Raw genomic sequence first — 15,737 nt, forward strand, 5'->3', positions numbered from 1 at the left:
ACCAGGCCCAGACAGTTCAGCCTGCCCTACACCCTTATCTTTCTGAGATTGAATTCACTGTCGTCTAGACTCTAGACATCTCAATTAGCACAAAAAAACCAACAACCAAATACTGGTTATTAACAGCAGTGCTTATCTCAATAAATACTACCAGCGACTGGTCCTCCTAGATGGACGGTTTCCCATTAATAGTTCGCTCCTTTGCCAAAAGCCCCAAACTGATGTTTACATTTATTTGCCATAATTGTGCTCTCTGAGAATCCATTGGTATGGTAATGGTTGTCTTTCATGATTAATTAATATTTCCCCCAGTCTCTGCCATACCTATGATGTCACACAAGGTTGGTTCTGTCACTTGCAACTCTGTTGTTCCATTGTTCTGCTCACACGCAGCAGCTTCGTGGAGACACAAAGGATGTCACTCTCAGAGATAATGCACTGCTGGCAGGGAACTGGAAGGCAGAGCCCTCACCTTGGCTCAGCGAGAATTGTGCCCTGCTTTGTGAGCAGTGACAAAATGAGAGACACTATATAACCGTTGGTTTCTAATGCCACCGGCGCTTGTTTATACCATAATCTCTTCATTGTTAAAACCTTTAGTCAGTTAGTGTGTTCTCATATCAGTCTGGCAAATGGGTTTTAAAGAAAAAACGGTGATATCAGTTTTTTTTTAAAACAACCTTTTAATCGACAATAAGCGCTTACTGTGCCTAATTATATGTGCCACCTCCAGAACAACTCTATAGCATAAGCGTATATCCTCCTGGTAGAGGGAAAGAGGGTGCCTGAAACTCGTGCAACATTTTAAAAAGTTGAATATTTATCCGCATGGCAGTATGCCAGCATAATTACCGTGCCGTCCATTCCACAGGGGGAGGTGGAGAGAATAATTGTGGTATAGGATACTCAACATTTCACCTCGTCGTCACTTCCATGCAGCTCTTCTCTGACAGCAGGGAGTGGCGATGATGAGGAAATATTTATTTTTCACACAGTCACCACTGTCTTCCATGAATGAATTTGTGCCATTGTAATAAACTGAAGGTGATTCAAGACAATTGTTTACACGTATTTGTACTGACTGTATGTTGTTGCTAACATTCACAGAAAATGGCTAATTTACAAGCTTAGTGTGTTGCAACACATTGTGAGCTTGTAGAATAGATATTTTTCGATTGGTGTAGAGGCTAAAAAGGAGGGGGGGCAGTCAGTAGTCAACTAATTATATTAGGTAATTATATAGATAAAATTATGCAGTCCGATAGTGCAGGTGATGTGTAGCGGGAAATGTTTCCCATGCTGGGGATAGATCTGCATAATGCCTTATGCAACACACTCTGTATGACTCACTCCCTTTGCATTTTTATTCAATAATTATCCATTCACTTGTGTATTTCAGTGTTTGCTTATGCCGCAGTTTATGAAATGTGGGTTACTTCCTATAACCTTCAGCAGTTGTATTTCTTTCTCCCCAAACCAATTGCAGAAAGGGAGTGTTCCTCCGAATCCTTCACTAGAACAGAACCACCTAAAAAATGGAGTTCAAGATGTGGGACAGTTTAGTCATGTCAGAGAGGCAGGTGGCCTTCATCACTCTATGTATGTAGACTGATTGGGGAAATAAATGAAGTACATTTGGCCTGTAGCTATTGTATCTTTCTGCATTCTCCTCTTTGCCTGTAAATGAAACTGGAGTGGGCTTTCAACAAGTGCCAGTGCATGGCACAGAATACTGATTGTTTGAATTAGGGCACATATGCTGCACGGTAACAAGGATGTTGTAAGTGAATGGAACAGCGTTGCCCACCCCTCACTATAACAACTCCCCTTGGCAAGTGGATGTATTTTGGTGAAACGTGACAGCTGTGAACCTTTTGCATTCTTCATGCACATGACAGAACACAATAACACATTTAGAGGAAAAAGAAGAGGAGGGGTGGACTCTACTCTAGGGCATTCACTTCTAGTCATTTAGTTGACGAGTTGCCTAGTTTACTAGTCGACTAGTTGTTTAACTACCTATTACAGTATGTAACAAAAAAAAATTGTTTAAAAACTGTGTGTACATTGTTGACTATGACTATAACTATAATCTACCTGATCTTGACTACGACTAGTAAATCCACTAGTCGACGTTGTTGGTACTAGTTGACTAGTTGCTTAATGCCCTAGTGGACTCCTGTCATTCTCGCTACTTTTTATTAAGTGTTTGCTCCTAGTTAATGTTCACCCTCTTTCACTTTCTCAACCTCCCTCCTCACTTACCCTCCCTTCACCTGGAAAGCTTACAGAGGCACCTGGCTCCTGCTTTCACCAGCTTGTCTATTGAATTTTTCATTATTTACTCATTCAAGTTTTGTTTCAGCAAAACCACCAACTGGCGGGGTGGGGAAAAAAATGACTACCGTGAGAGTTTTCTACAGTAGGAGCTGGAAATCAGCCACATACTAATTAGAGAGTGCACACTAGTTGGAGAAAGAAGGCATAAACATAATCCTCTGCCTCCCCCAGTAAGATCAGCTGCAGTATGTAACCTCTGCTGGCTGCCTTGCCTGACTTTCTCCGCAGCGGTTGTAGCCAAGTGAGGGGTAGATTTCTTGGGGAGACAGAATCCTTCTGTGTAATCCTTCTACAACTTAATCGACCGATTCAGCTGTCCGTTATTGACACATGATGGATTTTTCCCCAACTATACTTAATGAGAAAAGTTGGGATGGAGAATCGCTGCTGTGGTGTGCTCTGCAACACTCACCACAACCACAGTGAAACTATAACTCCTATAATTGATTAGAAGTGGATATGACTAATTAAAAGCCCCAAACTAAAGTAGCGACTGTGTGGCATAATTTGGAGTTTGACATTTCCAATTATCTGTCACTATAGTCAGTGGTAAAAACTGAGAGTTGTAGAAGAGTATTGATTTGTCTATGTGAAGTTTATTTTTTCTATTAAGGTGAATGATTGATATGTTTACCACTAGGTTTATGATGAAGATGTCTCCCTAGCACTTTGTAGAAGTCCCTCACTCTCTGTCTGGGGAGAGTGTGGGCGTTGGGCCTTCCACTCCCGGGCGCTTTCTGGAGTGGGCAGTGGGGAGCGAGGCGGGGCGGGGGAGGGAGGCGAATGAATGTCTGTCTAAACAGTCTGAAGGGACCTTGTTTTCTTTGTTTGCGCGAGTGAACAGGAAGAGGTAATTAACTGGCCAAGTGGCGAAAGGCTGGAGTGATAGATGGGTGAGATGTAAAGAGACAGATGGACACACAAGGGGCGAGAGTGTGTAGTGTGTGTGTGTGTGTGTGTGTGTGTGTGTGTGTGTGTGTGTGTGTGTGTGTGTGTGTGTGTGTGTGTGTGTGTGCATGCGCGCACGCACTCACTCACTCACAAATGCACACAATTCTCGCCCATTTCGCCCTCCTTACTTTGTATGATTACATTGGTCTATATTATTTATCCTTCCTCATAGAAGAGGAAGTGACAAATGGTTCATCCAAGGAGGTGGAGGGGGGAGTGACACATCATTATGTGAGGTCATTTGATGACACCGGGGCTCTGGGTTGTTTGGCAGAGATCCAGCAGTGACTTCTATGTTTAACCTGGATGACAGAATCTTTGTCTGATGTCGTGGATAGACAGTGACTGTGACATATGTTTTCATAAATGACAGCAGAAGGAGTATATGGGTTGTTTTTCCAATTTAGCATGAATTGCAGTGTTTACTGTACAAGCGGTGGGGTTTTTTAGCTCTTCTGGGACAAGCATTCAGTTAAAATAGCAGAAATCTTCATAACGTGCTGCAAAGTGACATCTTGTAGGTCAGCTATTTTTCATAGAGAGTATAGAGCTGGGGGACCCCCGTTTATATAATGGGCTTTAAGTCATGGTTAACGCAAAAGAGGATTAAAATAGTTAAAATGCAGGTGAGAACAGAATTAGTTAGGGAAGGTAGATGAAGTGTGATTGTAGGGAATAACAGTGAGGATGGGTGAAGCCATCTTGCCTTGAGAGTGAGACTGTGCAGTGAAGCCTATTTTGCATTTCTGCAGCAGCTTGCTGTCAGTCAGAGGCAGTCAGGGACAAGTCACAATGCTGGTTGCACAGGAGAGCCCAGCCTCTACTACTGCAACGCATACAGTAGGCTACAAGTCTTCAGAAAGGAGGGAGATTTTCTGTCATGTAATGGAATACTATTGCAAGACATTGATGCACCACTTTAAACTCAGGTAAATATCTGACTGCAGAATTTGATGGTTAAATGTTTTATTGTGATTGATGCCATTGATGAGAGTGAATCAGTTGAGATTATTTTTTGTAAGATTAGCAAAAATTGCAAACATTACTGTAACTCATCTCTGTAAAAAGAAAAAGTTACTCTAAATAATTATATTATGGAACATTCAAAGTTCACTGTGACTGTTGTTTCACTCTGGGTTTCTATGTTTTAAATTGGTTCATAGTCTGTGATACAAATGTCTAAATTACATCATGGGTATTAAGCAGGCAGAAGCGCGTCATGTTATTAGAATGCTCCAATAACAGATCCTGGGTAATGCCAACTACATATACAGCCCACTGTTTTAGCACAACAAACAACATCTGCATTTAGTGATGTTAACTCTTATTCAGCAAGTTTTCTCTGTGAGCCTTGTATTTTTTGGGAAAGCCTAAATAACTGTTTATTTAACCACATGAACTTTAGGATCCTCTTCTGGGGCAAACATTCAGAGAAAATTGCAGATCTACAAGCTTACATTTTCGGCATCTAGATTCAGTGTACAGGGGGAAAGATTTGTGAACCCTGGTCAACTACTGTAGGGTTTGAGACGAGTACTTGTGTCAAATCTACACTGCAGACATCTGTTTGATGTGATTTGGTCAGTGGCCCTATTTAGTTCTCCAAACTGGGGGCGTCCACTCCTCACAGAGGTAAATAGCATGCTTGTGTGATATCCTGAGTCATTGTCTTCTCTGCCTTCAAGCAGGCAGTGGTTAAACTTAATGGCCTGTGTCCCAGATCCACTGATGGCCGTCTCGGCACTAAAAGCTCTAACCTGATATCTCATCAGATCTATGAGTCAGCCAGTGTGCTGCCGAGGCTGTCCAGCGACCCACTGCTCCAGGGGAAGTGGGTTGAGTTAGCTCACTCAGAGGGCAGTCTGGTGGTCAGTGTGGTAGACTTTGTGGGGAGACTTGAGAAAGAGAAGGGGGGGATTATACCACTGGATCTGTGCTCTTATCCTGGGAATGTAATCTGGTCTAATGCCCTGTGGTCACCCAGGGCAAGGCTAGCAGCTGTGCTCATTTTTCTCTAGTCTGCCTGTCAGGGTGAACCAGGGCAGGCTACCTGTGGGAAAGGAGGGCTGGTAGAAGGAAGCTCTCGTCTGCACCCCAGTATCTGGACTAGACTTCTATGGTTTATTGGGGGGGGTCTTGAAGGGTGATCCCTATGAGACCCATGGGGGCGGTGAGGTAGAGGCCAACAGTGTCAGAGGTCAAGTAAACAAAGGTGGCTCCGTCTCATCCTCGTTGGGAAGTGAGGGAAGAGAAAGCTGAGAGTTGTGAGTCCTAAAAGGGCAGCGAATTTTGGCAGCTGCTGTGTGGTCTTGATTTTTTTCTTTTTTTTTTAAACAAGGAATGCTGTCATAGGAAGTAGTGACTAGTGAGGTATTGTAATGTGGTAGTGGTTGAGAACAAAGTTTAGTGTGGACTGTGGAGAGATATAAAGCAGTGTGTTGTTCCACTGACTCATAGTAGGGAAACTGCTGCCCCCCCATAACCCCAACCACTACATCAATACCAGAGAAAGCTGTGAAAAGGGAAGGAAGGGATGGAAGAGTGAGTGAACAATTTACGTAATTTGAAAGCCAACTCTCTGGTGTTCTTGTTTTATTGCATGATCACAGAAATGTTCAGAGGAGCTGATTCGTGGTGAAGGTCACCGCTCTATCTGATTGGCGTTATAGCTAAACGCTTACAGAAACACAATGACAATTAGGATTTATTGTGGGCCTGAGCTGTTGGAATAACCTTTCAACTGACATTCACGTTACAGAAAAACAAATCACACTAACCAGGAGACCTTTGAGCGGCAAAACCCCCCCCCCTGATAAAGCACCAAACAGCAAGCTGTGCCAGAATTGTCTCAATTTTCATTCAGTTGCACAGCGCACACTGATAATAATTTCAATATTTTTCTACTTCCAAGTTCCAACACTGGCGGGTCACTGGGAGCCTGCATGCCTGGGAAATGTCTGTTTGGCTTAACTGGAATAGAAAAAGTGGTTTCCCAGAGTATTTTACTTTTAATGGAGCGTGCCTAAAAGTGTCTCTGCTAGCGTGGGGCCTCATGCATTTCAAATCACTATGACCTCCTCCCGATTTAAGCATGCTTGGCTGTATCCGGCCTGGTGCTCCACAGCAGAGCGACATCAAACGCTGAATGCAGACACGGTCGGAGGGTGGTTTTCCTTTGTCTGGTTGCAGTGGAGGTGCGTTCAAAGCACAGGAGGGGATAAACGGGGTGTGGTTTGAGGATCATCTCTGTTTGACTTTGCCTGGCTCTGTTTGTACCCCCTAAAGAAGCGATGGGGTGAAGAACTCACGCACATCTTTCTCCCCCGTGTGTCCATGTAAGTGGTTACAGCTCGTTTCCATCAGCCCCAGGGCTCTGGTCTTCAGTGGTGACACCCTCATCCATCCTGATAGAAAGACAGTCGGACACTTAGCTTGCTGGACTGGTTCCCTCTCCTGCTGGTGCTCTGGTTCTCATCATAGTTGGTGAGTTTATAGAAACGGCTGATTCTACAGCCAGCAATCTCTCTCTTTCTCTCTCTCTAATTCTCTCTCTCTCTCTCTCTCTCTCTCTCTCTCTCTCTCTCTCTCTCTCTCTCTCTCTCTCTCTCCATCGCTCTCCCTGAGCACCTCCTTTCCATAATAAGGCTGCGGGATCCGGCTTCATTTGTCCCCAGAGTTTAACAAAGATCTTTGCTGACAGGCGGTATAAACTAACACAACCACCCACCAACGTCCACACGAGGGCCACTCCAACCAGCCTCGCTCCACCCCTCAACCTGTCTCTCTTTGTCTCTAACAGATAGACACACAAATGCATGTGCTCACTCTTCTCTCTCCACTGCATCAGTTATATTCTCCCTACCCAAAGCTCAGAGTGCTCGTGTTGAAAAGCTCAGCCATCTTATATACTTCGAACAACAATGGTCAGAGAGGCAGCGCCTTGAAGTCGCTCCACATCTCGCTGTACACAGGAATGCTTTGAACGCTTGCATTGTGTTGATGCCAGGCATTAGATCCTCCTGAAACAAGGCTACTGTTAACAGCCACTTGCACCTGTCAGTAATAGATCACATGGATAATAAAAGAAACAATATGGCTCTTGGGTGTGGTGCGTTCATGCGTTGTGCGTTTCATGTTTTCCAGTTTTATGTTTGACGAAACCTCTAGGGAACAGACGATTTCTACAACCATTACATGTGAATGCCATTTCTCTGAGTGATATGTGAAATAACACGTTTCAGCCATTATGTGTGACAATGGATTAACATCATCATATCATGGACAGTGTTCTGCATGGTTTTTCCGTCGTCATCATCATCATCATCATCATCATGACTGTCAGTAGCCTTGCGGCACTGACCCCTCTTTCACTCGGTGGGGCATAAAGCGAATAGGCACCTTCACAAGAGAAGGCTACTCTCTAACCTCCAGATCCCTAAAAGGACAGCAGATGGCCTCAGCTTTGTGTTGCTTTTTTATTAGCTCTCCTAAATCAACACCTAACAATGCATGGAGAGAGGAAAGTACAGCCTGGACCGATACGGAAGGGGGGATTGATTTCCTCTTCCTCTGGCCTGAGGTCTGAGGTGGGCACGTCGGAGGGTTGAGAAGTATGAGGAATGATGGAAGGTTATGACTCTCTTCATCTTTCTAAAAAATAAAGCCAGACTGAACCATGTAACTATTAGGCTCTCTCTCTCTTTCTCTGATTTCTCTCCCAATTCATCACAGACTTATATGCCTAATTTGTACTTCGTCGTACGATGTGTCACTTGCCAACAATGTTATTATCGGCGAGCGACAAAGTATAGATCAGGGTTTTGTGAAAATCTGGAGCATCTTCTGTTGTGCATAAACATCTGGCAGTGAAACATCACACTCACGTGTACCAATATCTGGCAGCATTAGATATAATTCCTTGAATCTCTTCGGTATTTATATACTGTAAGCCTCTTACATTGAAATGCAATGCACCATCATACTGTATATGGTATAGCTATAAGAAGATAAATTGTACTTGTGTCTGCCATTAGCCAACATGGCTGTGGGGTTTTCTTCATTCTGAGCGTGTTTGGCGTTCTTCCTTGCATCCTGTCCGTGCCTGCCCAAGTGTAAAGCAAGTAGCCTATATAGTCGATCATTAACCAGAACCTCTTGGCGGTATGAGGAGATTGGGTTGATTTAATGTCAGGTCAAAAGTGAAGGTCCAATCACGGTTCTCTATACCTGAATGTCTGCTATAACACTTAACACATGGCTGAACCTGCCTGGAGATGATACAGAAATCACGGAGAGATGGCCAGCAGTCAAGGTTGACTGAGTGTAATTCAAGTGCTATCTCTTATCTTATTTCTGTTCTCATGTGAAAATCAGGCGTGGCGGCTCGTTCAATCAGTGGTTTTCTGTAGGATGATGCTAAATGTTGCATGATCATTGCGGTGGACTGCTATAGTGATGGCAGCTGGAAGGTCAGCTAAAAGTCCTTGTATTGAACTGCTGTCATAGATTTAGAGTCCCCTGTCTGTCTATGCGGGCCCTAAGTCCATTGGACTGGCTTTATTAAGTGGCACCGCATTAACCCACTGTGGATTGTTGTTTGCCCACTGTCTCACTCTTCTTGATCACCTCTGAGGATCCACAGAGCGAAGGCCTCGTAAACATTTATGTATGGGCTGTGGGCTTCTGTCTTAAGGCACTAGAACCCCTTTATGCCTCTTAAGAGACAGTGGTGTGCTCGCATGCATGTGACCACGAGAGACGGATACTATAATACAGTCTGTGTGCATAATTTGTGTGTTCATGCAAACGTGTTCGTCTTAAGTTGTGTGCCTACCGCACTTAAGTGTGTGAGATAAGAAATGATTTGAATAGTAATGGTTTGGTAGAGGGAGGCTGACAGCCATTTTGTCCTCTGCATGCCTTCCAGCAGGCAATACTGTAGTTATTTTCTCACTGGTGGCCTTGTCATAATGTTTTCATGCTGGGACATATGATATCTAAATAGTATGTCCTCAGCTGTTGTCTTCTATCCGTGTCCCTCCCTGGCTGTGACACAGGCACCCCGGGGAGACTCTCCCAAGAGATTTACAGAAAGGACAATGCCCTACTTGTCACCCTTTCTAAAATCGCTGAGCTCTGCACGACTGTCTTCATTCTTTATGAAGATTTACTTTTGACATTTTAAGGCTTTATTACAAATAGGTCAGTGTAGAGAGACAGTAAACCAAGGGTAGAGAGAAGAGAGACATGCTGGACAAGACAGAGGTCAGATTTGACGCCTGTCTGACCACATGCCCACTAACTGCCTGAGCCACCAGGCACTGCAGGTACCCGCCAACTGTCTCAATTCTGAAGGGATATAAACAGCTTTACAAATTATCAAAAAGATACAGTATGTAGTGTTTGAGTTTCTCTTCTCAAGGAACGCCTAAAACTCTGCCACTAATCGCCCCTCAGTCCCATTTTCATCTCATGTCCTCACGTTGTTCATCCCTGTCGTTGTGTGGCTTCTTGTTTGGTCTCGGGTCACTAACGGCCTCCGTGAAATGAGCACATGCCTGAGGGCCCTGAACAGCAGTCTCTGGTTGCAGGGCAGGCGAGGTAGCTCAGTCTAAACAAACTGTTGTCCTGCGGAGGACGTGGAGGAAGTGCTTAAGTCAGGGAGTGAGGGTCCCAGAGGGACGTCGGGGGACCACACCACTCGCTGACCAACTGACATGCCTGGAAAATGTGAACAGTCAGGAAATGCTTCCAGCGATACGATATATCACTGACTCCACAATGTTGCACGCATATGGATCGGTGTATTGCACATGGTGATAATGTTTGTGTGTGTGTGTGTGTGTGTGTGTGCGTGCGCGTGTTTACTCGGCAGGACCCAGGATATGCCGCCTTCATCTTTGAGCAGCTCGTTGTCCCTGGGTGCCATGATGCTGGTGGCGTCGCCTGCTGCCCGGTGTGCTCCACGCCCCTCCGCCAACTGAGACAGGAGGCGCTGCAGACACTCCACGCCCCCGCGCTCTCCCTCAGCCCGGACATGCCCGCGCCGCCCACCACCTCCCTCCCGGGGCAGCCTCCCAGGTCCAACACCCACGCAAAGCAGCTGTCGAAAGGCCACGCCCATCATGTCCACACCCACGTCTTGCCTGGAGGCGAGCGGCGCAGGGGCCTCGGGTGGCCGCACGGCTCCGCGGGGCCCAAAAGCAGCGTTCAGGTGACTGTGGGAGGAGGGCAGCTCACCGGGGCCCTCGGCTCAGTGACCATCCAGGCCCAGCAGTACCTGGAGGGAATGTGGAGCATTTCCAGAGTCAACAATTTCCTCCCTCAGCCCAGCCCGGTAAATGTTTTAATTTGTTTTTTTTCCTCCCCAGAGTATGGTTATCATCACTTGAGGATGAGGATTATTATGAATGAATGAATGAATGAATGAATGAATGAATGAATGAATGAATGAATGAATGAATGAATGAATGAATGAATGAACGAACGAACGAATTCATTCATTCATTCATCATACATCATCAGTTACTATATAAACAGGGTTAAGAAATGAGCAGAGGTTTTATTTATTTTTTAAGAGTTCAACAAAATATACAGTTAAACAAAAAATTGAAGAGAACAATTATACTCATTGAAAACGGTTGCATACTGAGGTGAATCATCTTCATTTGTCCAGCACTAATGCGAGTTTTCATCTTGAGGATAAATTGAAGATAATTCCATGAAATATAGATGTGGTTACCCTCTGTTGTCCTACATGCCTGTCTTTAAGTGCTCGTCAGGTCGTGTCATGTCAATAGATACGCTACATTTCAGCCCTTCAGAGAGACCTGAGCCTCCAGAGGTTTTCTGTGTCAAAACTCTGCATGAGTGCTGACCTCTCATTCCTCAGTAGTCAAGGAGCCTGGGTGAGCTAAGGTCAGGGGTCAGCGCAGCACTAATCTTCTGACCTCCTCCTCAAGGGCATTTTAAATGACCACCCCACGGCGTCTCCATAACTTCTTTCTCATGTGGGATAATAACGGTTAGTCACTGCTTTGTTTGATGTGTCACAGGCTGTGGAGAGTTCTGAGTGCCTCCCCTGGTGATGTGGGATTTAATGACTAATCATGCTGTACCACCAGCAACGCACTAATTCATTTATTGGCACACTGATACAATTTTGTTTCATTCTTCCTGCCACTAGAGACCCAGAACCATAGTAACATGCTAAGCCTCATTTTCATTATAACCTAATGTTTTTCTTACGCTAATCAAAGGTGTGCTGTTTTCTGACTAATCTCCTCTTGCCATGAGAGGGACATCTGGTCGTATAGCTTTGACACGCCACTAGGCCATTCTACACCAGACAGACTCGGTGTACAGAACACACTCTCCAATAATTTCAGCAGGTGTGCTACTGCTAACCTTTCTTCATCGGAAATGTTGAGCAGGTCCTCAATTACAGTACATTCTATATTTTTCATCTCTGTGCCAGGCAAGTCTAAGACTGCAATCCATTATGGGCTTTGCTAGTGTTATTCCTTCTTTTCTGCTCGAAAATTGAAAACAGATTTTCACTCCTCTTTTTTAATGTCAACAAGTGCCGTTAGAGCCAGTTTATGGGAGGCCACCAAAAGCTTTTAACAGCATGTGTGCAATCTAGGGCAAATGAAAGGGCCTGGCATAAAAGGCAGAGACTTGACTTGTGTTCCCCATCTATGTGTCTAAAGGCAATTAGTGGCGTTCGGTGCTAGGATGCATTGCTCAATGCCACATAGCTGAGGCCGGGGCCTCTTCTGAGAGGGAGAAATGTCCCTTTAGGATATGGAGTTACTTGCAAACACTGCAGAATTGTGCCTTGTGTTATTTTCTAAAGCCAGTTTCTTTCATTAAAACCAGATCCTTCAGAATGACAAAAACCCACACCATCCCTGTCAGACTGGGAGTTCTGCAGTTGCCGGAAGGCAAGAGCTTTTAATTCACGATTCCCACTTGATTTCTTGTTGTTGAGACAAAAGAGTGGAGATGGCCTCTGTTAGACAGCAATTCTACAGTGTGTCAACCTCCTCTGTGCTGCAGAGCCTGGGGGCGCTCCCATGCAAAGACCAGTACAGGGCTCTCATTCGAGAAATAATTAGCTGGCACTTCGAATGATATTTTGTGCTATTTTAAATACCAGTGGAATAACAGTATCTTGTTCCCTCTCAACAGATGGGATTGACTGAAACACTTTTGGATTTGATTGCCTCAAATGGCTGAGACAGCACGGTGCATTTCTCTCTCAGAGGCTGTCTGTCTGCTTTAGGTCTGCCGAGAACTCCAGATCTCCAGTATTTTTTTACCTGACAGAGCATCACCCAAGCATCTGTTAACATCCCACTTCACCATTGTTCATAAATGCCTAGTGCCGGTGTTTAATTGAACAGCTCAGAGGCCTTCAGGTAATGCAGACTGTCATGATGTGCAGTGTGAGCTATTGACTAAACCAAACACACTCAAAATGGTTAATTGATGGACTCGAATCCCCCTCTGCTCTGCAAAAATCCACCACCACCACATGTGCATTAATCTGCAAACACAAAGTGCTCTTTCTTGACCCCAGGGATTGGGTTGGTGGCCCATTGGTGGCCTGCTAGGCTGATACCAATTTGACTTGCCTGCTGCCTGCCTCATAATCAGTGCAGCTGGGCACACATGGCATTGTGCCACCAAGGGTAGAGGGAAGGATACAGGAAGGAGAAAGTAAGAAAGAAAAAAGAAATTATTAAACCATTCCTGTTGAATCTTTTTACAAGAATTTGTATTAATACCAACTGGTAATATACAGTATACCACACATGCTATATATCCTAAATATAGGGAGCTAAATGTCATTGCCCTATGACATTTTTTTATTGAGCGTTTTGTCCATTTCTCACTTGGACGGACCCAGCGGTTATCATCACTGTCAGAAGTCGATATTCTCTATACTTGGTTTCTATTGGTTGCCAAGACCAGCCGAGCATGACAGCCCAGATTAACGGTGCCTATTTCACCTCAGAGGTAATAGTCTGTCCACCAGTGGGATCAAAGGTCAGCTGGGAGCCCTACAACGTTCAGCCTCTGAAAAGAGAAAGGTTTGTTGGTGGGAACTGGTAATGTAGCCTTCCGTTATTGACTGGAGATTTCATGAGAAGCTCTCTCTCTCTCTCTCTCTCTGTCATCCTCCTTTTTCCTCTTCTTCTATCCTCTAGCAAACCAGGGCACACAGATCAGGAAGTGAGGGCTGAGGGTTAAAGGGTGGAAGGCCAGCTCATTATTGGCTCTCAGTGTGGATGTGTGAGGACTCGTGGCTCCGCAGACACACAGCCTAATTACCTGACCAGGGGATAGATGGTGCTATTCAGCTTCAGCCAGAGTCATCTGAGATCCAAAGACTGCAGAGAGCAACTAGGCCGAGGGGCTTAAGTCCTGAGTCTCCATCCTACGGGGAATACTCTTTGACAGGCCTCTTGATGTGCTTAGGGGAGTGTGTGTGTGTGTGTGTGTGTGTGTGTGTGTGTGTGTGCGCTGCTTATCCGATTCAACCCCCCCCCCCCCCTCCCACCTAACTTCCGCTGAACAGCGTTCACTGCACGCTCCTGAAACCTGCTGCTCCTTCGTGTTAAATCTGACACTGCGTTGGCTCAGACGGTGACAGCATTTTGATTAGGCGTCCAGATAGGCTTCTCATGCGGGCATGTGAAGTGCTCGAGATGTTTCGTGCCAAATTGAGATGGGTACACGTCCATGCTATGTGTCTATAGGTTCCTCGCCTGCCATGGACACCCACATGGTGTCGTTAGGTTAGCCGCTCTGGTGACAGGGTGAAAAGAATACGGCTCATTTCACTTTGAAACCCACGTTCTCCATCATGTACTTCACCAGTCATAACCTCTGACACTACAACCAATCACAGCTACTGATGATCCACTCAATCATCACTGTGGAATTTCGTGACAGGAGAGAGGTAGTGCTAAAATAAGCTTGTTAACAGAATGTGAAATATTGGGAATTGAATTTCCAATTCATTCATCCATTCATTCAGAACATGATGTCTGTGTAGAGTCAGAAACACTTGAGTTAAGTTTACCGTCCTGTGCTGTAGAGTAGACTAACATGGGAGCCTTATTTCATAGTCAGAAGCTGTGTTGAAATCAATAAATGCCACACAGCACCAGGTCAACATAAAGTGATGTCTTGAGTCTATTCAGAACATCCCATAAGATCACACCCTCAGGTCAATGTTTGTCACAAGACAGCCCTAATCGCATGACAGTCAGCCTTATGCACATCACGATTGGAAGGCAGTAAGGCACTTAATGTACATAATTGGAAATGATTCCACACCATTCTTTGACAAATTGTCAGCGACAGTTTGTTGTGCGATGATGTTTTGACTTCCCTCTGTATGTAGAGATCACTGTAACAGTGGCCTGTTGAGCCACATACAGTATAGCCAAGGCCACTGTCATTTGAATGCCAGAATGTATGTATATATATGTACATGTCCTTACGTTTTGATGTATAGCATTCACATGTCAGCCGTGGTGTATAAATAGTTCAGCTGTCAGCCGCCACTGACAAATGGCAAATACTGCAGGGCCCCCCACACTTTATAAAAAGATTGTAAATGATGTTATTTTAGTTGCCAAACATGAATCTAAGGCAAACACTGAGGTAGTAAATATGCAGAGGGCCTGAATTGTGTTGACGGAATCCCGTTAAACACCATGTTGTACTCAACCTGAGGCTGCTGCTGGTTACACAATGTGCATGTGTCAATGACGGTGTTATAAATGTTAAGGCTAACATTTTCTTTTATCTTTCTTGAAGTGAAAGAACATGTACAACCAGTTCTTTGGCAGTATTATTGATAATGCCCTATTGGATAGAGTAGACCGTTGAAAGGGATGAGGATTAAGCCCTTATTGTTATTGTTACTGCAGTTCAAATATACGAGTTTAAAGAGTGAATGTGAATCCTATCGTTCTATTGCAAGGTGGACTTGTGAACATATTACATAACATTTTCTTACGTATTCTCTCTGAAAGAGCTTGCTCTCTTGGCACTGGAAAAACGACACCATCTTAATCTGAGAGTAATTAAGGTCACACAATCGTGTTTTTAAGTGTTTTTACAAGTTTCCACGTTTCACACATCCAGGTTCAAAATTGGCAAAGTAGCCTTCAAACATTTTGGATCTGGTTGGATCTCTCAGTGCTCCCTCTACTGGACTGTAGAGAGATTAGTGTGAACTTCCTTGGCACCAGCTGAGCCTGCATGCCCCATCTTTCTCCAACCTCATAGCCCCTTAGACCCGGTGGGGCAGCAGAAAAGTTCATCCAGTTCAGCCAATCATCACCTAACCCAGTTTGCCCCATTGGCAATCTTGTTCTGTCTCTTCTGAGTTTGTGTTTTGTTTTGCTACAGCTGAAACAGCTCGC

General features: G+C 44.7%; 1 protein-coding gene across 1 annotated transcript in view; it reads left to right on the forward strand.

The window, feature by feature from the left end:
• The window catches only part of kif26ab (kinesin family member 26Ab), an 80,061-nt gene that overhangs the window by 21,377 nt on the left and 42,947 nt on the right, over positions 1–15,737 (forward strand). Inside the window, exon 3 of the mRNA XM_080783101.1 lies at positions 10,166–10,627. Within this exon, the coding sequence (XP_080639227.1) occupies positions 10,166–10,627 (462 nt within the window). The remainder of the gene's footprint in view (positions 1–10,165; positions 10,628–15,737) is intronic.

Source organism: Protomyctophum bolini (genome assembly GCF_963924005.1).
Source record: "Protomyctophum bolini genome assembly, chromosome: 15".
Classification (NCBI taxonomy): domain Eukaryota; kingdom Metazoa; phylum Chordata; class Actinopteri; order Myctophiformes; family Myctophidae; genus Protomyctophum; species Protomyctophum bolini.